General features: G+C 48.4%; 1 protein-coding gene across 11 annotated transcripts in view; it reads right to left on the bottom strand.

Annotated features, from left to right (window-relative positions):
- Window positions 1-24,282, bottom strand: part of PML (PML nuclear body scaffold) — a 45,711-nt gene that overhangs the window by 12,347 nt on the left and 9,082 nt on the right. For 3 of the 11 annotated variants that reach the window (XM_033851970.2, XM_073801234.1, XM_033851974.2), the window contains exons 3-7: window positions 12,299-12,879; window positions 10,702-10,772; window positions 4,259-4,378; window positions 3,599-3,857; window positions 2,070-2,122 (exon numbers count right to left, since the gene is read on the bottom strand). In XM_033851970.2, coding sequence (XP_033707861.1) covers window positions 2,070-2,122; window positions 3,599-3,857; window positions 4,259-4,378; window positions 10,702-10,772; window positions 12,299-12,879 — 1,084 coding nt within the window. Of the gene's footprint in view, window positions 1-197; window positions 1,499-2,069; window positions 2,123-3,590; window positions 3,858-4,258; window positions 4,379-9,306; window positions 10,590-10,701; window positions 10,773-12,298; window positions 12,880-24,282 lie in introns of those variants that run through there. The other 8 variants (XM_033851971.2, XM_033851973.2, XM_019949547.3 and 5 more) reach the window with 8 other exon arrangements.

The raw sequence follows: 24,282 nt of genomic DNA, 5'->3' as shown, positions 1-24,282 counted from the left end.
TGGGACCCAAACAGGAGGCACAGAGGGCCTGGATCCTACCTCCCACCTCTGATGCTCCCAGGATGTGGGGGAAAGAGGGACATAGCAGCCCCCCAGGTGAACCAAGCGTCAGTGCAGGGAGGAGACAAAAAACACCTGCAGGGAAGGGCTAAGCCCAGCAGGGAATCTGATGGTCATGGAAGAAGGGTTTGCAAGGGTGATCGTTCAACAAGTATTTATTGAGCAGCCGCACCTGCCAGGGCCTGGGAGCGACTGCCCTCGTCGGGCTTACATCCTGGCCCTGGCGGAGGCCCAGTGGGAAGGCTTGGGGTGGGGGGATGGGGCAGTGGGAGGTGCAAAGGGTGAGAGAAGCTTCCTTGTCCTGGGCAAAGAGGCCTGAGGATGTGAGGAACAAGGGCCTGAATCTCAGTCACACCCCCATGGCTGGGGAGGACTTGTCTCTTTACCCAGAGGTCCATGGAGCCATTCATGCCCTTGTTCACTCTCTGATTATGTACTGGATGCCTACTGTGTGTAGGGCCTTCAGCTGCGTGGGCTGGGCTGGGTAGCAGGGTGGAGGGGCTTGGGGAGCAGAGGGGGTGTGTTGGCCACAAGGTTACAAGAGGAAGGTGACCAGGGTCAGGGCTGCAGAGGAGGGAGGCACTTGGGCTCTCAGAGGCTTGTCTGCGGGGGGCCCGTGCTCGTGGGAGGCCTATTTGGAGGGTGGGGTGGTGGGAATGCATTTGGAGGGACTTCCAGTGGGACCTGGACTTGGGGATTCTCCATGGGGGCTCTGCCAGAGTCCCCAGGAGAGACTCCTGCTCCAAGAGCCTGGGGTGCTCTGCCTCCCCCGACCCCCGCCCTGAGAGAGGCATCAAGTTGGGGAGCCACAGAGGACAGCGGAAGGGCAAAGAAGTTGTTGAGCCACTGGGCCACGCGCGAGGAGCCCCGGAGGGAGCGGCCGCGGGATCGTGCTGCCCGTCCCGCCCGGCGGGGTTGGCTGTTGGCCGTTGTGAGGCGGGCGGGACACTCCTGGGGACCAGCAGGTTGGCTGGGAGTCCCGGTGGTGGCCGGGGTGGGGGCCTGGACTGGCCCTTGGGAGGGAGAACAAGTCCACATGGGGGCACAATACACTCTGAGGGGCAGGCGTAAGATATGGCGAAGGCGCGGGTTTCTTTGTGCTCTGCGTGATAGGAAGTTGATCCCACGGTGGACGGCAGCTTGCTCCTGGTGAGCGGCAGGCTGTCCGGGACACACAGCATCAGGGACGGCAGCTTGCTCTGCAGGATGGTGGGGAGGCCAAGCGGGGGGTCGGCATGTGCCACGGGGCAGAAGAGAGGCCCAGCAGGGGTGGGACGCTCGGCGAGCTCTCGGCGTAGGCTGGGCTGGCGAGGAGGGAGGTGCGACGGTCTCCGTGGGCTCCATACGCTTTCCAACACAGAACCTCAGACTGAGGGCTGGAAGGGACCTCAGGGGCCACCCAGTCCAACCTTCCATTCTATTCCGATCCCTTCTGCCCCTGGACAGGTGACAGCCCAGCCTCCATTAACAAACCTCCAGGGACAGAAGGGTCACAACCCGTAAGGTCGCTTGTTCCATTGTGGGATGGTTTTAAAGAAGTTCTTCTTACATGGAGTCACCACGTGCTTGTTTGGGCCCTGCATGGGGCTGCCCTGCGCCCTCACACCCCCAGAGAGCCCTCAACAGCTGCCATTAACCAGGGAATGAACGCTTGTCCGCCCTCCTCACCGAGGACTTAAGAGGGCAGGAAACGCATAAGGAAGCTCCAGACACAGGCATTGGCTAGTCCAGAAATGAGACAGAGCCCTGGAAGGAAGCCCGCTCCCAGCTTTTCAGAAGAGTACATGTGATTACTGAAGGCTGCTGCCCTGGTATGGAGGGAGGGTCAGAGCGGTCCAGACCACAGCTGGCATTTGGAGACTATCCTCTAGACAGCTCAGGACTCACTGCCTTGCTGGTAAATTCCCCAGGCGCAACGCGAGTCTGAGAGTCACCTGCTGTGGCTGCGGCCCCTGGGACCTGGAATGGGGGGAGGCAGGAGTCCTAAGCCAAACTTCTGAGCCACTCACCGAGTTTTCGGCATCTGAGTCTTCCGAGCTGCTGATCACCACGACACGCTCCTCTGAAACGGGGTAGGGGAGACAACGTTAGGGCCTGCCAGGGATGCCCGTGGACGGGGCCCAGGGTGTTCTCCCGTGGGAATCCTTGCAGGCCAGTGAACGGGGTGGGTGACGTGTGCCCTGCAACGGGGGATGTGAACGTTCAGCGTGTGTGCCAGCGTGCATCTGCTTGTGCAGAGGGGTTATTCAAGGTGGACTTCCATCACTGCGTACTGTGCCTTGCCTGTGAACGCTTAATTCAGCTGTTGGCCCTGGAGTGATTCAGAATTTACTACCTGTGGAGGGGGCGTGACAAGCACCACCTGGTTTGGAACCTTTGGCCGTCCTAAAGCGGCACACTGGTTTGTTCCACTTCTCAGCTCCGTAAGCCACAAGACGTTTGAGTTAAAAGATACTTTATCGGGCTTCCCTGGTGGCGCAGTGGTTAAGAATCCGCCTGCCAATGCAGGGGACACAGGTTTGAGCCCTGGTCCCGGAAGATCCCACATGCCCCGGAGCAACTAAGCCCGTGCACCACAACTACTGAGCCTGCGCTCTAGAGCCCACGAGCCACAGCTACTGAGCCCACGTGCCACAACTACTGAAGCCTGCGCGCCTAGAGCCCGTGCTCCGCAATAAGAGAAGCCACCACAATGAGAAGCCCGCGCACCAGAATGAAGAGTAGCCCCCGCTTGCCACAACTAGAGGAAGCCTGTGTGCAGCGACAAAGACCCAACGCAGCCAATAAATAAAGAAACAACTTAATTAGTTTTAAAAAAAGATACTTTATCTAGGTTAATCATAAACCTTCTGATTACCAATAGTATTTGTGAGCAAGGATTAACAGTCAGGGCTGAGTGTGTGACCAGGGTCGGGGTTCAGTGTGACCAGGAACAGGGGTCAGTGTGGGACCTAGAATGAAAATAAAGCTGGACTCTGGGTAAAACAGATCCAGGAAGAACTGTCTTGAACATTCCAGAATTCTATGGGCTGACCTCAACTCACATGAAAGGACTCCCTCTCTGGCAGGGGCCGTAAAAGGTATCTAGGACAAACGAGGTACCTTAGGCAGGTGGCAGAAAAATTGGGGAACCGATGGGTGTGGACTTTACCCAAGTCCTCTCTGGGCACATACCAGGCACCCACCAACAAACATTTCTTGGGGAGACCCACCCCATGCAGAGGCATAGTGCTGGGTTCTGTAAGAGTGCGAAGACTGTGTTAGGGGAAGGAACTAAGGAGATGTGGTCTTTGGCCCGTCACGCTCGTCTCACTGGCATCCCAGCAAAACACAGGCTAGCTGAACTATCCACTCTCATCCCCCAGACAAACCCTGGGCTCTCCCTTCCCCGTCTGGTGGCAGCTGAGGGCGGGACACACAGGGAATGCTGTTGGCTTTGGGCTCCGTGGGGAGGGTCAGGATGCAGAAGAGGGGTCCCACCCAGCCCCTGGAGGACAGCGTGCAGGCCTCAGCCTCTGCTGCCCACGCACCTCCCTACCTGCCTCCCCAGGGTCGCTGGTCGCATGGTTGCTGTCGGGCAGGAAGGTCTCATTTCCTATGACGGGGGTCTTGGGGCTGGGGGACCTGTCCAGGTGGGGTGGCGAGACTGCCTTGGAGGTGCTGGGCCGGGGCTGCTCAGGGGAGCTCCGAGCCAACCTTGACTCCTTCTCCTCCTCAGACTCCATCTTGATGACCTTCCTGGGGCACTCGGTCTGGCAGGACTTCCTCTTCTGTGGTGTGGCTGTGTTGGAGACCTCCTGTGCAGCGGGGAGTCACAGGGTAGGGTCAGGAGCCTCCCACTGGGGCAGCGGGCAGAGACCAGACCTGGTGGCAGGAACATGTGCCCCCCGTGCCCTTTGCTCCTGCTCTTCTCTCTGCTATCTGCCACTCAGATCACGCCTCTCTATAAAGGATGGCCTCCCAGGTCAGCATGCACACTGGCCCTGCTAGTGACCACTGACCACTGACCTCTGCTGGCCTCTGACTGCCCTGGGAGGGGCTCATGCTTGGAGAGGAGCTTCCTGACAGGGCAACCAAGAGCAGGAGAGCGTAGAGTAGGTGCCTATTGAGGTCTGGATTCTCACTTCAGCTCCACCTCTTACCGCCTAGGAGGATCTGGGCCCTCGGGAGGGGAGGGGAGGGCGGGGGAGAACCTTACCTCTCTGCAGGAGGGGTCTTTGATGGAGTAGGCGTACACTGGCACAGGGTGTGCCCCTGGCACCGGCTGTACCACAGTCAATCCTGGGGCCTGCACCTGGGCCCTCTGCGCCTCCTCTGGCTGCAAAGTCAGGAAATGAGGGTAGTCAGAAACGACCAGGCAGCAGGACAAGGGCCAGGTCCCCAGGCCTGGGGTCAGCCCAGTCCCCAAGGCCTCACCCAGAAACAGGTGCAGGCTGCCCAGTCCAAAGCCCAGAGCCTACTGGGGACCAGAAATCCTCCCCACAGCCTCCATGACTTCACTCCCTTGTGACCCTGAGGTGCTGGCATCCAGGGACCACTTCAATGCCTGTGCATCCTAACGGGGCTGAAAGATGACCTCAGGGATCACACTGCCCAACAATTCAAGGCTCGTGTGACAACAGGCCCAGCCTAGACAACTCCAGGGACAAAGTGCTCACTACTAATGGAAGCAGTTCGTCTCCAGCTGCAAAATCATAACAGGGAGGAAATCCTTCCACTGAGCTGACACTGGCCTCCCTGTCACCTGTTCACAATAGCCAAAAGGTGGAAACAACCCAAACGTCCATCAGCTGATGAATGGATAAACAAAATGTGGGACAGCCATTCAGGGGAATATTATCCAGCCATAAAAAGGAATAAAGTTCCGACACACACAACGTGGATGAACCTTGAACACATCAGGCTAAGTGAAAAGCCAGCCACAGAAGAATACATACCGTATGATTCCATTTATGTGAAATATTCAGAGGTGCCAATGCACGGAGACAGCAGATTGGTGGTTGCCAGGGGCTGGGGGAGGGGAAGTGAGGAGTGACTGCTTCATGGGTACTGGGTTTCCTTTTGTGGTAATGAAAGTACTCTGGAACTAGAGGTGGGATGGTTGTACCAGACTGTGTGTACTAAATGTCACTGGATTGTACACTTTAAAATAGTTAAAATGGTGAATTTTCTTATGTGAATTTTACAATAAAATTATCGTTAAAAAAAAGAGGATGGTACTATATTACGATTATTGCCTATCTACAGAGAAGGAAACCAAGGCACAAAGAGGTGAAGTGATTTCCTAAGGTCACATACCTAATAAGGGCCTGGACCAGGGCTTGAATCGTGTTTTTGAAATGCAAGTTCCCTTCCTGCACCGACTGTATCCTTTAACATCCCTCTGCACCATCTTTCTCTACCGTGTGACACTGAAGAATAAGCCGGACCTTTTGCTGAAACCAAGTGGGTGACGTGGGGAGTGTCCCTCCGAAAGGGGAGGCCCAGCCTCCGGGGCTCAATCCAGGGGCCCTGGCCTGCCACTCCTGCCTGCAATCCTGACCCCTTGGCACCTCACAGGCCCTGTGCGCTCAGCGGATGACCACCCATCAGGAGCCTGCGGTCGGCCCACCCAGTGAAGGAAGGGGATTCCCACACAGCTGGAGGGGGCTCTGGGTTGAGCAGAGAAAAGCCAGGCACTGGGCTGTACGAGGATGAGGCCAGGGATGTGCCTTCCTCAGGACAAGCTCTGTCCCTCCCATGTGGTGGGCGACATGGTCAGGCCCACCCTCACGGGGTGAACAGCAGGGATTACCTGGCCGAGCCCAGGCTGGGGAAGGCAGGGAAAGCCCCGCACGACAGGCCATGTGCTGGGGACCGGGACCCTGAGGTGGGGCTCTTCTTGGTATCGAGTGCTTTCATGTGAAATGTGGGCTCCCAAATCATTGGCTATAATGGACTGATTTCCTTCCCTCCTCCTTGTTTCCCGGGTTTCTTTTTCTCAACATCTTTACAGAAGGGGAGGAGAGCCAGATCAGAGAGCGCACCTGTGTGTGGGAAGGGGCGAGGGGATGATCTCCCAGGTCATATTCTCCCAGGCCTCTAGGGAAAGTACACAATCTCCACAGCACTCCCTGTGCCAGTGTTCTGCAAGCTACAGTTGTGACCCACGAGTGGACCATGAAAGCAATGTCATGACTAGCGTTTTTTTGTATTACATGGAATAGTACAGAACAGAAAATTAGAGTACCTCCCATGTTTATAAGCGTAATTTGTTTTGCAAAACTTCTGTTTTAGCTACAGGTATGTGCATGTGTATACCCTGTAGGTTAGATGTAAACTATATTTTTTACAGTGGGTGGTGGTCAAAAATTTTAAACCACTCTTCACATTCATTAAGACGGCCACTATTAAAAAAAAAGTGTGAATGAGAAACGTAGAGGAGTTGGAACCGCTGTGCACTGTCGGTGGCAACGCAGAATAGGACGCAGCCACTACGGAAAACCGTACGTTGGTTCCTCAAAAATTAAAACCAGAATTAGTATATGATCCAGCAATTCCACTTCTAGGCAAATTTTATGTTGTATGTATTTGATCACCATTAAAAATTAAAGAGTTGAAAAGGTCCTAGTCTGTCCTTCATGTGTGTCTCTGCAAACTGCTGGCATGTAAGAGAACCTCTTTCCACCTGGGCTGTGAACTCCCCCAAGACAGGGCTGGGCTCGTCTCCACCTCCGTCCCATCCTCCCTGACACCCCCTGCAATGTTAATGAAGCAGGGGACACACATGAGGGCTCAGTAAAGAAAAAAAGTCATGATGCCTGATTTATAGTTGTTTTACAGTTTTAAAACAATTTATTTTTTTCTCCATTGTATTGTGACGTCATTGCAAAAAGAGCCTGTGAGAAATAGAGGAGGGAAAATGTCCGAGCCACTGTCCCACCCACGTGCTCCTAGTTAAGCCGGTTGGTGTTTTTCATCCTCTCTGCCTACAGGCACAGGGTGGCGATGAAAGTACACCAGCAGTTTCAAGAGGGATGAGTGTTGGCTCTAGGAGCCCAGTTCCTGCCTCCTAAGGCAGGAATGTGGGTCCAAGTGTTGCCTTTCTTCTGGCACAACCAGACCATGCCTGCCACCCTCAAGCGGCCACACCTGTCCTTTGCACGCGTGGTATGTGACCCACTTCCATTCCCCAGCTCTATCCACCCTCACCCCCAAGCCTATTACCAAAGTGAAAGCAAGAGACTTTTCAGGAAGAGGATTCTTCTGAGGCTCCAAGTTCAAACTGCTCAGTAGCTGGTAGTGAGAGGTCACAAGACAAGACCTGGCAAAACGCCTAGACCTTATTCACACAAGAGTACGGGCTCTCTTGCTGTTCATTAACCAGCGACTGGCACCTGGAAGACAGTGCACTCTGTGGACCCAGGGCACTTTCAACTATCATTCACATGATTTCTTTGGGGACATTTTTCATTCTAGCACTGTTTGTAATGCCAAAACAACCTAAATAGCCAAGGAGTCAGCTAAAAATAAACCATGCTACATCCACCAGTGGACCCCTGTGCAGATGCAAAAAGGCATCAGGAAGCTCCCTGTCTACTGATAATGTAAGAATTCCCCAATACTGGGGCTTCCCTGGTGACACAGTAGTTAAGAATCCGCCTGCCAATGCAGGGGACACGGGTTTGAGCCCTGGTTCGGGAAGATCCCACATGCCGTGGAGCAACTAAGCCCGTGCGCCACAACTACTGAAGTCCGCGCCCTAGAGCCCGTGCTCCGCAACAAGAGAAGCCACTGCAATGAGAAGCCCGTGCACTGCCACGAAGAGTAGCCCCCACTCGCCGCAACCAGAGAAAAGCCCACACGCAGCAATGAAGACCCAACCCAGCCAAAAAAATAAAATAAAATAAAATAAATTTAAAAAAAATAGAATTCCCAAATACTATTATGCCTAGGGCACAATACTATGTATATGTGGTAGTGTGCCACTTTTGTACAAAAAAAAAAAAAGGAAAGCAAATATATATAGTCATATTTGCTTGTAATTACATAAAGTAATTTTGAAAGGATATGTAAAAATTAATAAAGATAGGAATATGGGTATAAGAACTGGACAGACAGGGGACAAGGTGGGAGAGAGACGTTATTACTTTTAGGTTTTTGTTTCTGACCATGTGATTGTATTGCTTATCCAAAAAATGGGCGAACTGAAACTTGAACCATCTGTGCCTCTATGAGGCTGAGAATGGGAGAGTTTCAGAAAATAAGGAGTGAAGTATGCCTGCAAGTAAAGAATTGAGTGTGTGTACAAAGCTTATTTTCTTTTATCTGGGTAAAAATTAAAACACATTCCTTAGGGCTTCCCTGGTGGCGCAGTGGTTGAGAGTCCGCCTGCCGATGCAGGGGACATGGGTTCGTGCCCCGGTCCAGGAAGATCCCACATGCCGCGGAGCGGCTGGGTCTGTGAGCCATGGCCACTGAGCCTGCGCGTCCGGAGCCTGTGCTCCGCAACGGGAGAGGCCACAACAGTGAGAGGCCCGCGTACCACAAAAAAAAAAAAAAAAGAACACATTCCTTGGAACAGAGCTGTTGCTGCCTGTTCTGCAGAGAAACTTTTCTTTTTGAGGGCTGTGGTGAATGGATGAACATACATAATAAAACTCACAAAATATTTTAAAAATATATAAAACAAAATGAAGTTGCTGGTCAGTCTTAGTGTTTTACAGTATTTGGGAAAACAACTGTTACAGTTTTATTGCTCTGAGTAACTGACAAAGCAGAAACTATCCAGTTTTTGTAGCAAAGGCGTCGCACGCAAACAAACAAGATGAATGAAAAAGTCAAATGGTTTGCCTCATTCTCCAAGAGCCACAACTCACGCTGAACCGTGAAAGTGGTTTACCACTATCCTAGGTGATCTTTTTTTCCCTCTTCTGGTTTATTTTTTGGTTTGTTTTATTTATAGTCTGATTTAAAACAATCAGATTCAAGTTGGTTAATTTTAGTTATGTAACAACCTGACATGATGGAGGAAAACAACCTTTAAAGGGATTGTGTCTATGGTTTGATTCACTTAGAAATTTTATTTTCTTATAACTTAAGCGCAATAAAATGTGTTTTTTTCATGTTAAAAAAATGGGCTCAAATGTCCTTTTTTAACTTTTTTTTTTTTGGCTGTACCATGTGGCTCGCGGGATGCTGAACCCAGGTCACGGCAGTGAAAGCCTGGAATCCTAACCACTAGATCACCAGAGAACTCCCCTGGTGTTTTTTGGTTTTATTTATTTTTTTAATGGTTTTTGTTTTATTTTATTTATTTATTTTTATCGTTTTTTTTTTTAATGCACCATCTTATTTTATTTTTATTTATTTATTTTTTTAGGGTGTGCTGTGAGGCACATGCAATCTTAGTCCCCCAACCAGGGATCGAACTTGCACCCCCCCGTAGTGGAAGTGTGGAGTCTTTACCACTGGACCACCAGGGAGGTTCCCCCCTGGTGTTTTTTACTTTTGTATATGGGTATATGGGAATGCAGTACCCAAGGCAGTTAGGAAGTGGCTTCAAGTCCTGCCCCTAGCTTCCTGTGTGGCCTCAGGTTAAGTCACACCCTCTCTGGGAGCCTTAGCTTCATCCTCTGTACAAGAGAAGGTCAGAATCCAAGATATCTCCTAGCTTTGAAACTCTCAGATCCTAAGTTCTGCCTCCTAACAGGAAGCCTCTCCTGATTGCCTCAGCGTACAGCAACCTCTCTCTCCTATAGGCCATGCCATGGCAAAGCTAGAAAGGCTGAACACCCTCACCCTAAGACTTGCTCTCCATGGAGGACCAGTCAGTCCTGGGCCCAGATCCTCAACAGGTACGTACACCTGCATGACCAGGATGGGGAGCAGACCAGATGCCTGGTCCAAGAAGAAACTGAAGAAGCTTATCCTGGCAGAGAGGAGCCACGCATGCAAGCATCCAAGAGGACAGGCTAAAGGGATGCCGCTGCATTTCCACCCAGGGACGCACTCTAAGAGCAGTCCAGCGATGGGGGTGGCTGCCTCAAGAATGAGTGAGCTTCCTGTCCCTGGAGGGTGTGCATGATAGCTGGACAGCCACAGGTCAGGGGTGCTGCAGAGGTAATGCCAACATTAGAGGGAGTGTGGGCACTTCCAAACCCTGAAAACTATGGTCCTTGGAACTATGCTGGCCCTGAAATCACACCGATAGAACCCAGGCTGCTGTGATCACTGTCGGACTCCTGGCCCCATTCTCCATTTGTCTCCAAGATCCATGTGTTGGGGGAGACGAGGGGAAGGTCCACATACCTGGGGTGGGGCACACGGAGGGGAGGGTCATCTGCCGCATCTATCAAGGGCCTGCCTACCAGCGACCACCGCCTTTATCTCCTGTCCATCCCTGGGCCTAACCCCTCCTGAACCCATCAAGAGCTACTTTGGCATTTAGGAGCCCAGAGCCAGCCAGCCAGCCCTTTGTTCCCTCCCACTGAAGGCTCCAGTCCAGGTCCTTGCTGTCCCTCTCTCAGGTGCTCTCTCTCCTCTACTGCCTGCAGACACAGGGAGAGCAAGACTCAGTTTCCTTCCTTACACAGGGGAACTCCCAACCCACCTGACCGGCAGGACATACCACATCCCCTTCAGACCTCAAGCCCATCTCACCGGGTCAACGTCAAAAGTGTCTCTGGGAGTGCGGGCAGCTTCTGGGCTGGCTCTCCTGTTAACAGCTGCATCTGGAGAACACAGAGAAGGTCACAGGCAGGTCAGAGACATCCCTGGTGAGAAGCATCCTGTCTCAGGACAGTGACAAAGGAAACATTCCCGTTGCTTTTCCTGGAGACCCATTCTCCAGGGCCTCTGGCAGCACTGGGGAAGCTCCATGGAGGGGCTGTAATTGGAAAGAAAGCTCCCTGACTATAATGGGCATGAACTCAGCCAGAAGGAAGAGAAAGGTAGCACTAGAGAGTGCTTGCCTTTGGCTCCAAACCCCAAGCACAGCTCTCTCCATCTTGGGGCTACCACCAAGGCAAAGCATGGACAATCCTAACACCGTTTACTGCTCGCTGATTTCTCTGCATAGTGAGAGCTCCGTGATACTCTTCTGACCTGCACCCTGTTTTTATTAAATCTAAATCTCTCATGCTTCAGAATAAAATAACTCCTTTCTCTGCCACTTCCCGGTTACAACACCCAAGGCAAGCTGTTTAAACTCTATGCAGGTCATTTCCTGTACATGGGTAACAGTCACCACCTAGGTGGAGAAGGCTAAGTCCATGCTCACTCTAGTACTGCACTGTTATAAGCCCACGTCCACTATCTCCAAGGGCAGGAGTGAGCAAGGTCTCCATCACTGGCACCTACCTGAGAACTCTCAGATTCTGTAGCCTCCCTCCCCTTACCCAGTAAGGGCATCCTCACCCCAGCTGACCAGACCTCAGAGTCCAGCCTAGAGATTTTGCCAAAGAGCCATTAAAGCCTCCCCACCCTGGAGACCCTCTAGTGTACCCCCTGTGTCTCTTGGAACCCCCCTGATATCTCCAGCTCCTATAAAGGTGCTGCAACTCCTGGATTTGTATTGCAGAGCCAAGCACTGTCTCATTCCTCAGCTATGTCATGGGCCCCACCCAACCTTGTCTCCCAGTTGGACTGGACAACTCCAGGTCAGGAACTGGTGTGCTGTCTCCATACTTCCCAAGTGCCCAGTACAAGGCAGGGCCCATAAAGGTTGGCAGCTGGTCCAGATGGCGGGCCATCCCAGGGGAAAAAGGTCTCCTCCATGGAGCCCTAGCATGGTTCTGGGTAAGCACCCAACCACAGGGGACAGGGGGAGTGGTTTTCAGCTCCTCTGCCCATACCTCATGTTCAAGTTAACTTCTCTGTTGCTGGACACAGGTGGCTTAAGAGAACCTCCTAAAGTGGTTGGTCCCTCTGGGGCTAAAATGATACAGGGTCTGGTTCTCAGCTTTGCCGTTTCTTAACTTCCTCTAGCGTCACAAGATCGCAGCTAATCCACAGGACCTTGTTAATCAGTCAAACGTGACCCCTCTGGGTGGCTTCAGCCTCCTGTCAGTGCCTCCTCTCCCCCAGATTTATCCTGCACCCTGTAACCTATGATGTGATCAAACCCAAGAGACAATAAAAACCCCAGTTTCCTTTTCTGTCATACGGAACTGATCTTCTCTACCCCGCCTTTCCCAAGGGACAGTGGCAAGGCCCAAGCCCTTAAACGATAAACAGGCCAGCCATGAGGGTGGCTTACCTGTGCCCTGGGTGATACGAGAGACGAGATCCTGCAGGCGCACCTTGAATTCGTCGAAGCTGTCCGTGCGCACAGCAGCTCGCAGGCTCTGGGGCTCCTCCTGGCGCAGCTGGTGGAGTGCCTCACGCAGGAAGCCGTGCATGTCCAGCATCTCCTGGTCGGAAGCATAGAGCTTCATCCTCTGCACAAGCATGCTGCCCGTACGGATGCGCTGCAGCACAGCATCCAGGCGGCCCAGTTGGCCTGCTATCTCTTCGTAATTGCGCTGGTACCCTGCATTCAACTCCTCCAGCAGTTGACGCTCCTGATCTAGCACGTGCTCCACCACCTGACGCACGCCCGCGCGGATCTGCTCCTCGATGTCCGCGCGCACGCGGCCCAGCTGGTTGACGGCCGAGGTTATTTGCGCCTGCGCCGCGCCAAAGGCGCGGTCCTGCTCCTGCAGGTCCTGGGTCATGACGTCCAGCTCCTCCTGCCGCTGCTGGATCTCCGTCCTGATGTCGCACTTGAGCTCGCTGTGGCCCCTATCCAGGAGCGCGCACGAGCAGCACAGCGGCTTGGAGCAGCCTCGGCAGTAGATGCTGCGGACACATAGGGCTGGCCTGATTTAGGGCTCGCCTGCTTTTTTTCTCTTTATATTTGTTATTAAATTCCCCTTCAAAAATTACAAAACTTTTGAATCATGGTATGTTCCTACGTTCGTGCTTTTCTCAATTCAGTGTTTGTGGTTATGGTGATAGTATCCAAACTACCAATAAAACGTATTAGAACATCAAAAGTTACTAAAGTAATAATAGCTAGCCTCCATCCGTGAAACAATGCAAAGACGTACAACAAGAAAGTTAATCATCTCTTCCCAGCCTTTCCGAATTTCCTTTCCCCACCTCGGAGGCAACCAGGTGAGCACCCTGGGTGCATCCTTCACACCTCTCTCTATTCAAACAGCTTTACATAGATATGCAGATTATGCTGCTGCTAGCAGAATTCTAAGGACTTGATACATTTCATTCCACTTAATCCTCCGTTGAGTTTCTTAAGGGAGAATTACTATTATCCTCATTTCACAGATAAAGAAACCAAGACATTCAGAGTTTAAATAATTGGCTCAAATATCTACAACACTTTTGGGCAGGTTGATGTTCTTAAAAAAAAATAAGAACATGCTAAACCTTTGCAACTTCCTCCTTTAATTGAACTTTTGTTCAGGACACTCCTCTAGGTCTACAAGTATGGATCTGATGTATTCTCGTTAATAGCTTCTTTATGTTCCAGATGGACCACACTGATTCATTCATCCTGTTAATGGACATTCCAGTGATTTCCTGTTTGTGCATTTTTCCCCAATATGCACAATGCTTTCTGTAGCCTAATGCATGCATCCTTTTGTTTCTATGAAATACATTACAAAATAATAGGATTGCTAGATCAAAGAGTATGTATATTTTTATCTATTTAATATATTTTAGCCAGCAGACACTTCCATAGCATTTACTATGTCAGACCCTATTATGAGCATTTGACAAATATCAACTCATTTAATCCTAACAATCCTATGGAGTGGGGATTATTATTATCCCTATTTTAAGGATGGGGAAACTGAGCAAGAGGTACAATAACTTGTCCAAGGTCACACAATTAGTAAGCGGTAGAGTCTAGGTGCAAATTGTAGTAGGCAGAATAATGGCCCCCATCCAAGTACTAATTCCTGGAACCTGAATATGGTACCTTACATGGCAAAAGAGACTTGACAGGTGTGATTACATTAAGGATCTTGAGATGGGGAGATTACCCTGGATTATCTGGGTGGACCCAATGTAAGCACAAGAGTCCTCATAAAGGAAAGAGGCAGGAGGCAGGAGAGTGAGAGAAGGGAGAGGTGATGATGGAAGTAGAGGTCACAGTGACACTACCCTGCTGGCTTTGAAGACGGAAGGGGATCATGAAATACAGAACGCAGGCAGCCTCTAGAAGCTGGAAAAGGCAAGACAATGGATTCTCCTCAAGAGCCTCCAGAAGGAACACAGCCCTACTGACGTCTTGATTTTAGCTCAATGAGACCCATTTCAGACTTCTGACCTCCAGAGGTACAAAACGATATATCTCTAATGGTTTAGGTCCCTAAATTGGTGGTAAATGTTACAGCAGCAACAGGAAACTAATATAAAAACCCAAGCAGCCTGGCTCAGAGTCCATACTCTGAAACACTGCAGTGCTGCTTCTTCAAATATTACCAGGAAAAATATTAAGTTACTTCCCTAGAAATACTGCTGTAATTTACTCTCACCAGGAATGAAAATAATAAGTTAGCCCACCTGAGGCCAGGAGAAAGGATTTTAGCTGGGGCCACTTTGGCTTGAATTACTGAGATCAACTTGTCCCAGAGAGCCTGCTGGCCGACCCAATTCTAAAATCTTGAAACCAGGTACTAGTCCCTCAGCTTTGCCAGCTCTCAACCTTCCCAAGTCACCCAAGGTGGTAAGGTCCCAGGGCTCGACCCTCCTGCTCAAACACAGGAGACTTATGCCACGCTAGCAAAGCTTTTCTGGAGACAGAAAAGTGTGTGGAAAGTGGGATGGGGGTTGCCACTGGGTCATGAGCCTGGAGCTCCTCCAGCCTCAGGAAATCGGATCTAAGTAACAGAGACCCACATCACCCAGAGGCAGGACCAGTGGCTGTGGTAAGTGGCAGGTGGAGCACAGAAAAAAGCCGGGCAGATGTGGATCTGACCTCAGCTCTGTGCCCTTCCTTGGCAGGTCATTTAACCTCTCTGCACCTCAGTTTTCTTACCTGTAAAATAGGGATAATTCCTACCTTATATGGGAGTGCTGGAGAGGCTCAAATGAGGTAAGCCCTACATGAATGTTTTTTTAAAAGACTATGATTATAATTGCCTGAAATATTAGTGGTCCCTAATTAGACACTACTAATGAGAAATGTTAAGCAATTATGAAAGGAATGAATAACTCTACAGAGGGCAATATGGCAGTATTCATCAAAATTACAAATGTATTTATCCTTTGACCCAGCATTCTCCCTTCTAGATATCTTTTCTGCAGCTCTATCTCCATACATAAAAAATAACATTTGTACAACGTAACACAGTCCATAATAGCAAAGAATAGAAACAACCTAAGTGCCCATCACTAGGCAATGACTTACATAAATTACAATGCACCTGTACAATGGAGTACTATGCAGCTGAAAAAAACTGAGAAAGTTCATTATATGGAAAAATCTCTCTGGCAAAATAAGGATGATAATAGGAGTATTAGGAGGATTCGATGAGTTAATATATATAAAAGGTTAGAACAGTGACTACCATAGAATTTGTTCAATTATGACAATGTATATTTTAAGTAAAAAAATCAAGGCGTAGAAGTGTATTATAAGGGACCTCTCCTGGTGGCGCAGTGGTTAAGAATCTGCCTGCCAAAACAGGGGACACGGGTTCGATCCCTGGGCCAGGAAGATCCCACATGCCGTGGAGCAACTAAGCCTGGGCACCACAACTACTGAGCCTGCGTGCCACAACTACTAAAGCCGGTGCGCCCTAGAGCCCACACACCACAACTACTGAAGCCTGTGTGCCTAGAGCCCATTCCCCGCAACAAGAGAAGCCACCGCAATGAGATGCCCGCGCACCACAATGAAGAGTAGCCCCCGCTCGCTGCAACTAGAGAAAGCCTGCGTGCAGCAACAAAGACCCAATGCAGCCAAAAATAACACAAAAGTGCATTATAGGATGCTGCTTTTTGTGTAAGAATGGAAAAAAAATAAGAATATATTCATATTTGATTGCATCTGAATAAAGAAACCTTGAAAGGATACAAATTAATAAAAGTATTTACAGGATGGGGCAGGGAAGAGGTGGAGTGAGGCATTTCACTGTATGCCTTTTAGGTTGCTCTCATGTTTGAACCTTGTGAATGTATTGATATTACCTATGTTTTTAATTAAAGAACAGAATTCTAATAGATGTGGGCAATTAGATAGGCTATAGAAATAAAGGGAGAACTAGAACCAGTTGTCATTTTCCTAGCTTTGGATCCATGGGAGAGGGGCTGAGACCGAGGTGAGTGACCTTTCCTTAGAAAGAGTGTTCCAGGCCTGGGAAGGGGACCCCTAGGGTGGCCTGGAGGGAGAGCAAGACTTGCTGGGGGGACCACAGTCTCTGCTGGGTCCTCTTCTTAAGCCCCTTCTGCCCCAAATGGGGTCTCCCCAGGGAAACCAGCCACCCCTGCCCCTCTGGATGGAAGGAGACAATTGGCTTCAGGTCTCTATTGAGGGGCCTGCATCAGACGCCCTGGGGTCCAAAGCCCCCAACTTTCTGATAAGACTGAGATGCAAACCCTGAATCAGAATGACCCATTGTGGGCCTGCCACCCAAGACCAAGGATGACCTCCTTGGCCTATGGTTCCTTCACCCTCATTCAAAGGACACTTACTGAGCACCCACTGTGTGCTTGGCACTTTTGGGGGAGACAGAGGTGAGGTGGGCACCTACCCACAAGGAGCTCCATGACAAGGACCCAGACTTAACACAGACAGAGAGGTATAGCTCTGGAAAGCAAAAGGGCACTTATTTGCTTCTGGAACACTCGAAAGAATGAACTAAAACACCACAGAATCAACAAGAAGTTGCTCAGCAAAGTGGCTGGATTATACCAGAATTAAGAGAAGAAAACAGCTTAATTCTATTCCAGCAAAGCAAATGAAAAGACATATGGAAAAATTTTCCATGTTCTCATTCACAACAGCAATTTTAAAAATGCTAAAAAAAAAAATACCTAGACATAATCCTAGCAAGAAATACATAGAACTTATATGGAGTAAATGACAAAAACCCACTAAGAGAGAAAGTCTAAAAACAGAAAATTGTATCAAGGTCCTGACTGGAGAGACTAAATAGTATAATATTAATTTTCCTCACGTTAATATAAAGGTTTAAAGCAATTTGAGCCCAATTAAGAATGAGATTTTAAAACTTAACCAACTGATTCTAAATTTCACATGATGAAAAAAAAGAAAAAAAGAAAACAGAATAAATTTCACATGAAGGAGTAAACGGATCAAATAGCTAAGAAATTGTTTGAAAAATCAGTGTAAGGAAGGGGATTTTCTCTGCCACTGACAACATTATAGAACTACCATTATTAAAACTGTATATACTAGTCTAATAGTCAAGAGAACAATCAGCACAACAGACCAGATAGTCCTGAAAGAGGCCCTGGCACCTATCAGAATGTAATATTTTATTTAATAAAGAAATGTCCAAACTAATGGACATTAAAGGATTTTCAACAATTATATCATGAAAACTGGCTACAGGGGGGGAAATAAATCAAGTTAGAGCTTTGCTTCATACACTACACCAAGATATATTTTTTGTTTTGTTTTGGTTTTTGGTTTTTTTTGCGGTACGCGGGCCTCTCACTGTTGCGGCCTCTCCCGTTGCGGAGCACAGGCTCTGGACGTGCAGGCTCAGCGGCCATGGCTCACGGGCCCAGCCGCTCCGCGGCATGTGGGATCTTCCCGGATCGGGGCACGAACCCGTGTCCCCTGCATCGGCAGGCGGACTCTCAGCCACTGTGCCACCAGGGAAGCCCCACCAAGATATATTTTTGATGAATCAGAGTTAAATATGAAAAATAACACCATGGAGATATAATAGTTACTATTTACTGTCATGACGGTAAAGACCTTACAACCACTGAAGACGTGGAAGAAATCATACTATTAACAGATGCAGCTGCCTGAAAATTCAAAACTACTTTTTGGAAAGACGTTCATGACCTCCTATTATAAGAAAAGCACACTTTGTAACACTAAGTGTTGTTCATTCTGTTTTAGATGATTACAGAGACAGCAGGAAGGAAAGGAAAAAGTCTAGACTGATAGTAGTTACCTCTTTCTCTTCCTCCCTCCCCCTTTTTACTTATTGAGATTTTCCAAAAGTTTCCGTAATCAATTCTAAACAAATGAGTTTGGACTTTAAACAGGAGGCAATGGGGAATGGTAAACGAACATCCCCTCTAGGATTTACAACAAGCTCTTTCTCTTCTGCCTTGTGATATATTGTTTCGTTTATCCCTTTATGACTGTTCAGCGAACTGACTGCATGATTAATATTTTAATAGAAGCCCCAACATGTTTCCTGGGTTCTCAGTCTTCCCATCCAAAAGCTGCCTGTGTCTAAACCACCACCCCAGAGGCCACGTGACAACAGACAGGATATGGGTTCTGGAGGCAGCCCGACCTAGGCCTGAATCTGAGCTCTTCCACAATTCCTAGCTATGAGGCCTTGGGTAAATTACTTTCTCTCTCTGAGTCTTAATTTCCCCATCTATACAATGGGCCTAAGGATGCTCTCTCATAGACTGTTACAAAGACAAGGGGCTGGTGTATGTGAAGTGACCAGCACAGTGCCAGATACACATCGGACATTCTGGAGCTGTGAAAGAGGGGGCATTAACCACATATGTACACGTGGCAGGGGAGAGCCCTGCTGCTGGTGGGTGAGCCTCTCAACCTCAGGCAGTAAGGAAACATCACCACTGAGTGCGGTCTCTGGGCTGTTCCCTTCCCAGTAGGGACATGCCGCCCTAGACCAGCCACACTTCCCAGTAGGACTAGAGCAGCATGGTACTTCTGCTGTACTAGGAAACAGGGTAACTCAGAATGCAGGAAGCAGAAATCCTATGAAAACAGGACTAGTGGAGGAGAGATGGCCCCAGAGCAAAACTCCAGGGCAGGGCCTGGCTTGCCTGAATGGTGACGGAAAAACTCTCCACTTCACTGCCCCCATCTCAACAAGGGTTGATGGGAGCTCTCACTTTGGTGGAGTATGGAAAGGAGTAGCCTCCTTTGGAAATTCAAATAATTAGCTAGAGGGTAATTAAAGGGATCCGTCAGTCATTTACACAGTAGTATGGATGCATTTAATGAGGCTGGTTTCCTGCCATCTCCAGGGTGACACAGTTGAGGAAATAAGATTTCTGAAACCAGGAGAGGAGATGAGTAATTGTAGAGACTGGGATGCTCAAAGAGAGTGAAAGCATTATTCCTGTTGATCTCCCCTCCTCCAACTATTCATCAATTGAGAAGGTGGTGACAGAGATAGGAAAACCTGCCTTCTCAGAGAGGAAGATAACAGAAGTTAAGAGAAGCAGCAAAGAGGGGCTTCCCTGGTGGCGCAGTGGTTAAGAATCCGCCTGCCAATGCAGGGGACACGGGTTCAAGCCCTGGTCCAGGAAGATCCCACACGTCGCGGAGCAACTAAGTCCGTGCGCCACAACTACTGAGCCTGCACTCTAGAGACCACGAGCCACAACTACTGAGCCCATGCGCCACAGCTACTGAAGCCTGCAGACCTAGAGCCTGTGCTCCTCAACAAGAAAAGCCACCACAGTGAGAAGCCCGCACACCACAACGAAGAGTAGGCCCAGCTCGCCACAGCTAAAGCCCATGAGCAGCTAAAGCCCATGAGCAGCAACGAAGACCCAACACAAACAAAAGTAAATAAATAAAATAAATTAAAAAAAAAAAAAAGAGAAGCAGCAAAGAAAGAGGAGAGGAGGAAGCCTTGTCTATTTCACACTATGGTCTTATGCTGGTCCCACACCCAAGAAAGAAGAGGAAGTTTTTAGTTTTCCTTCCCCACTCTTTTCTATGTAGGTCTCTGCTTTCAAGACTGGCAAATCCATGGTGGACAGTGTTCTGCTGGGCCATGTCACTCATTCAGTAGGTAGCAGGTGCACTGCTGCATGGGTGCCCTGCCTCTCCTGCCCTCTCTATGGCAGTGAATGGCACTACTGTTCAAAGGTCACTCAAGCCAAAGATCAAGGGGAATTCCAGATTCCTCCCCTCTTCGGCTGCTTCAACAATAACTCATTATTAAGTCTTGTTAAGGTCTACCTTCACTTACTTAAAAAAAATTACTGAGTACCAGCTAGGTACAGGTATGGGGCTAGAATGAAGAGATGATTTAAGGTAGAATTCTGGTTCCTAAATCTGTCACATCAGTTCCCATTGATACTGCCTTTGTTCTTGCCCCAATTATGGCTTATCTCCTTTAGCACTGTCCCCTAATAGGCCTCCTTGCCTCTGGTCTCTCCAATCAACCTTTCCCAGTGCCACCACATAGTATTTCTAAAATGTGATCATCTGGGAATTCCCTGGCGGTCCAGTGGTTAGGACTCCGTGCTTTCACTGCCAAGGGCCCTGGTCTGATCGCTGGTCGGGGAACTGAGATCCTACAAGACGCGTGGAGCAGCCAAAAAAAAAAAAAAAAGTTATCATCACCATACACTGAGGTGACTGCAATGATGCCCCTTGAAAGTACAGTCAGAATAGCATCAAGTGCAAGAAATATCTTAAATAACACATAAGTAATATGTTAATGAAGGAGATTCAATTTTTGAACAAAGTTAGATCACTTGGGCAAATTCACTGAGTTTTATAATAATGCACTATAATTATATAGTATTGGATATTAGTGAACATGAACACAATTTGGATTTACATGCCAGTAAATGTTGCAAGAGGACAAGGCAAAGTTTACATATAGTGATTACTTATTAATCTGATTAGGCTATTTCATTTAAATCCAACCTAATTTCAATAAATAAAACGGCAAAAGAGATGGAAATAGCTGAAACAATCAATTAACTAAAGCCGTGAATAAGAAAAATGCTACTGGATATTAAGATAACATTAACATAATACTGTATTAAATAACATATGGTATAAACAGACAGCTCTTCTATTTAGTTGTATCTATCTCAAAATACCTCCCCAACTCTAACAGCTTTGGCAGAACAAATCCAAACTGTAATACATGCCAAAGCGGGCTTCCCTGGTGGCGCAGTGGCTGAGAATCTGCCTGCCAATTCAGGGGACACGGGTTCGATCCTTGGTCCAGGAAGATCCCACACGTCGTGGAGCAACTAAGCCCACGTGCCACAACTACTGAGCCTGTGCTCTAGAGCCCGTGAGCCACAACTAGTGACCCCGCGTGCCACAACTACTCAAGCCCGTGCGCCTAGAGCCCGTGCTCCACAACAAGAGAAGCCACCGCAATGAGAAGCTCCGCACTTAAAGAAAGAGTAGCCCTGGCTCGCCGCCAACTAGAGAAAGCCCGCGCACCGCAACGAAGACCCAACACAGCCAAAAATAAAAAAATTAAATAAATAAATTTATTTTAAAATAAAAAGCCAAAGCAGGCATTTGTTACAAAATTCAATGACTATAAAGTTAATCATTAAATGTTAATAGAATCTGGTGACATAGGAAACAAGTTTGTGTCCTTATGTGACACAAACAATTTTGATATTCTCCAGAAGTACTTTTATTAAAATAAGTATAAAATGATTTTATGTAGCTCTTAGAGTATACTGTGGTTCTGATCTTTGTTACTCATTCAATACTCACTAAATATTTAAGTTTCCCCCAAACTGTGGTAATACTCTTAAGATTACTAATAAGAAAAAAAATAAAATCATAAATTAAAAACTGTAATACTCATGGTAATAGAGCAAGAGGAAAATGAGAAGGAAAGGAAGAGGAAGAAAGAGGAGGAGTTATGTAAGAAAATTTCATTGAAATAAACAGAATTTTTAAACTAAAGGAGCAAGCGGGTTTCAGAGTAATTTGATACAATACGCTCCACACCAAGACAGCTTGGTTAAATTGATACACTTAAGGAATGAAAAATATCTTTAGGCATCGAGACAGAAAAAGGAAATAAATTTGGCCTCAGGCCTCTCCTGGTAGACGTTTGATGCTGGAAGATAAGACAGGAAAGTCTACAAAGCTCTAAAGGAAAGACCGTGACCAGGTATATTACACCCAGCCAAAATGTCATGCAAGCGTAACTGACAGACATTCTCAACACCACGCTAGGAATTCAGAACACAGAAGTCCTTCTTGAGAAAAACTAATTGACAGCATCCATCCAACCAAGAGCTGAATCAAAACAAAGACTCCATGAAAAGTGGTGTTAAAGTGAAAGGACCAGTGCTGTGCATTAGAGCCATTGTGATGTGGAACCAAGACTACAAACACGGGAGTGGACCATCCTGATCTTTCACGGCAAAGACTTCGTTACTGTCTAAAATGCATTCATTTCATTAAAAACTATAATGACTCCAGCCTCTTGATGCCTTAGTCATTTTTTTGCTTAATCTTAGAGAGGTCTTTTAGGAAATGTTTTAGGATAAAGAAACATTTCTTTGAAGTTTAGCAAGTCTAATTTTACTTTAGTATCTTTTTCTTTCATCAAAGTCAAGGAAAATTAAATTTAACATTGCTTAAATAGCATGCTTCCTTTGAATAAGCTAATTGTAAGGGAAGATACACTCTTGAGCCCGAAACAAGTAACTTGTAGAATCCTTTTTTTTTTGCAACTCGGCCAGGTTGTTAGTTGAAAACTACCTGTATGTGGAGGCCGGCAGCACCAGGACAGACTCTGCAGAGTGCAGTCAGGAAATCCTGCGTCCTGTCCTGGCCCTGGCTCAGACAAGATCTCCTATTTGGGGATGAGCTCCCATTAATGTTCGAGCCTCTTGCAACAATTCTCTCTTCCTCAATAATCTTATAGGAAGGTCAGGGAAGTAAGGTAATAGCACAGGAAAAAACATCTCAAAAGACAGGAAAGTGCTTTATTGTGTTAAGAAGAGGTCAAATCCAACCAGAAGAGCCCATTCTCTGACCATATTGGAAAAGGTTTCAGTTTCCTATTGAAAGGCGCTGCCCAGGTACCAAGGGATCGGGAAGCGTCACTCAAGGCTGGTTTCAAGCCTGTCCCCTGCACTCTGGTTCCTGCCACCACTGCGTGATGTCCACCTCTGCCCTGAACCCTCCCCTGGGCTGCCCAGGATGCCTCTCCCCACCTGTTGCCAATCATTCCAACTTCTGGTCTTGGGCTGTCTTTTCCCAGTTTATGATCTTACCATACATCTCAAACTTGAATAATAGGTCTTTCATTTTCCCCACTCAACTGTAACTAAAGCTCTTCCCGCTACAAGTTTTGATGGTCCTCGATTAATTCCCCTACCCCATCCAGCCAAGCTTTGGGATCTGACACCCCAACATGGGTCTCAGCTCCATCAACAGTCCTAAACCCCCATTACCCTTGGCTGCAAGGCACTCCCCAGCGCTCCCCAGCACATGTGATGAAAAGGCTGGCAGCCACCTTGACCTCCAGGTCAGGGAGGCCATGGCCGTGTGACACTCTGGCCTTCTCCCCATGCTGCCACCTCTGCATTCTTGCAGGCCTCACCCCCACCTGCACCATGGCTCAGCCTCCTAATGTGGCTCCCTTTCCCCAGGTCCAGATTCTTTGCTTCAGTTCCGCTTGGGTCATATATCCAACAGTAAGGTGGTAAATCTCAAATTCTTTACGGAATAGGGTAAAATGTAAATAAGCACGCAGCCAAAGAAAAAAAATCCTGGTCTCCTTGCTCCTCAACTTGCCCAGTTCAATCGAAGTACCAGAGTGCAGAAAGAGGATCTGAACATTATCCCACTCTCTGCCTCAGTACCACCAGTGGGTTTCCAACAGAGTCCCCAAAGGTCCATTCACACTGTGTTCTACAGGATACTCACTGGTACAAGAGTAAACTGCAGGAAAACGGAGCAAACTGAGAACATTCTTTGTCCCGGAAATTGTAGGACAGAGTCCAAACTCTAACTCTCCCATGTTTGACCCTAGCTCACCCTTCCAGCCCCTGCCCTCCTGCACAGCCTTTACTTGCAGTTCCTGAAATACAGCAGACTTGCTGGTGCCTCTGCCTTTGCACATGCTCCCTCCCCTTTCTGCTTCCTTACAGGCCAGGCTAAGTGTGACACCCCCTTGGAAGCTGCCATCCCCAGACAATCAAGGCTGGGCAGGTGGCCTTTTCTGAGATCACATGCCTGGTGCCAGCCTTCCTTCTTCCTTCTGCCCTTAAATAACTGAGCACACACGGGATGTCAGCCGTCTGGCA

Source organism: Tursiops truncatus, chromosome 2, assembly GCF_011762595.2.
Source record: "Tursiops truncatus isolate mTurTru1 chromosome 2, mTurTru1.mat.Y, whole genome shotgun sequence".
Classification (NCBI taxonomy): Eukaryota; Metazoa; Chordata; class Mammalia; order Artiodactyla; family Delphinidae; genus Tursiops; species Tursiops truncatus.
The sequence above is the reverse complement of the archived record's forward strand: the minus strand, read 5'-3'. Positions and strand labels throughout refer to the sequence as shown.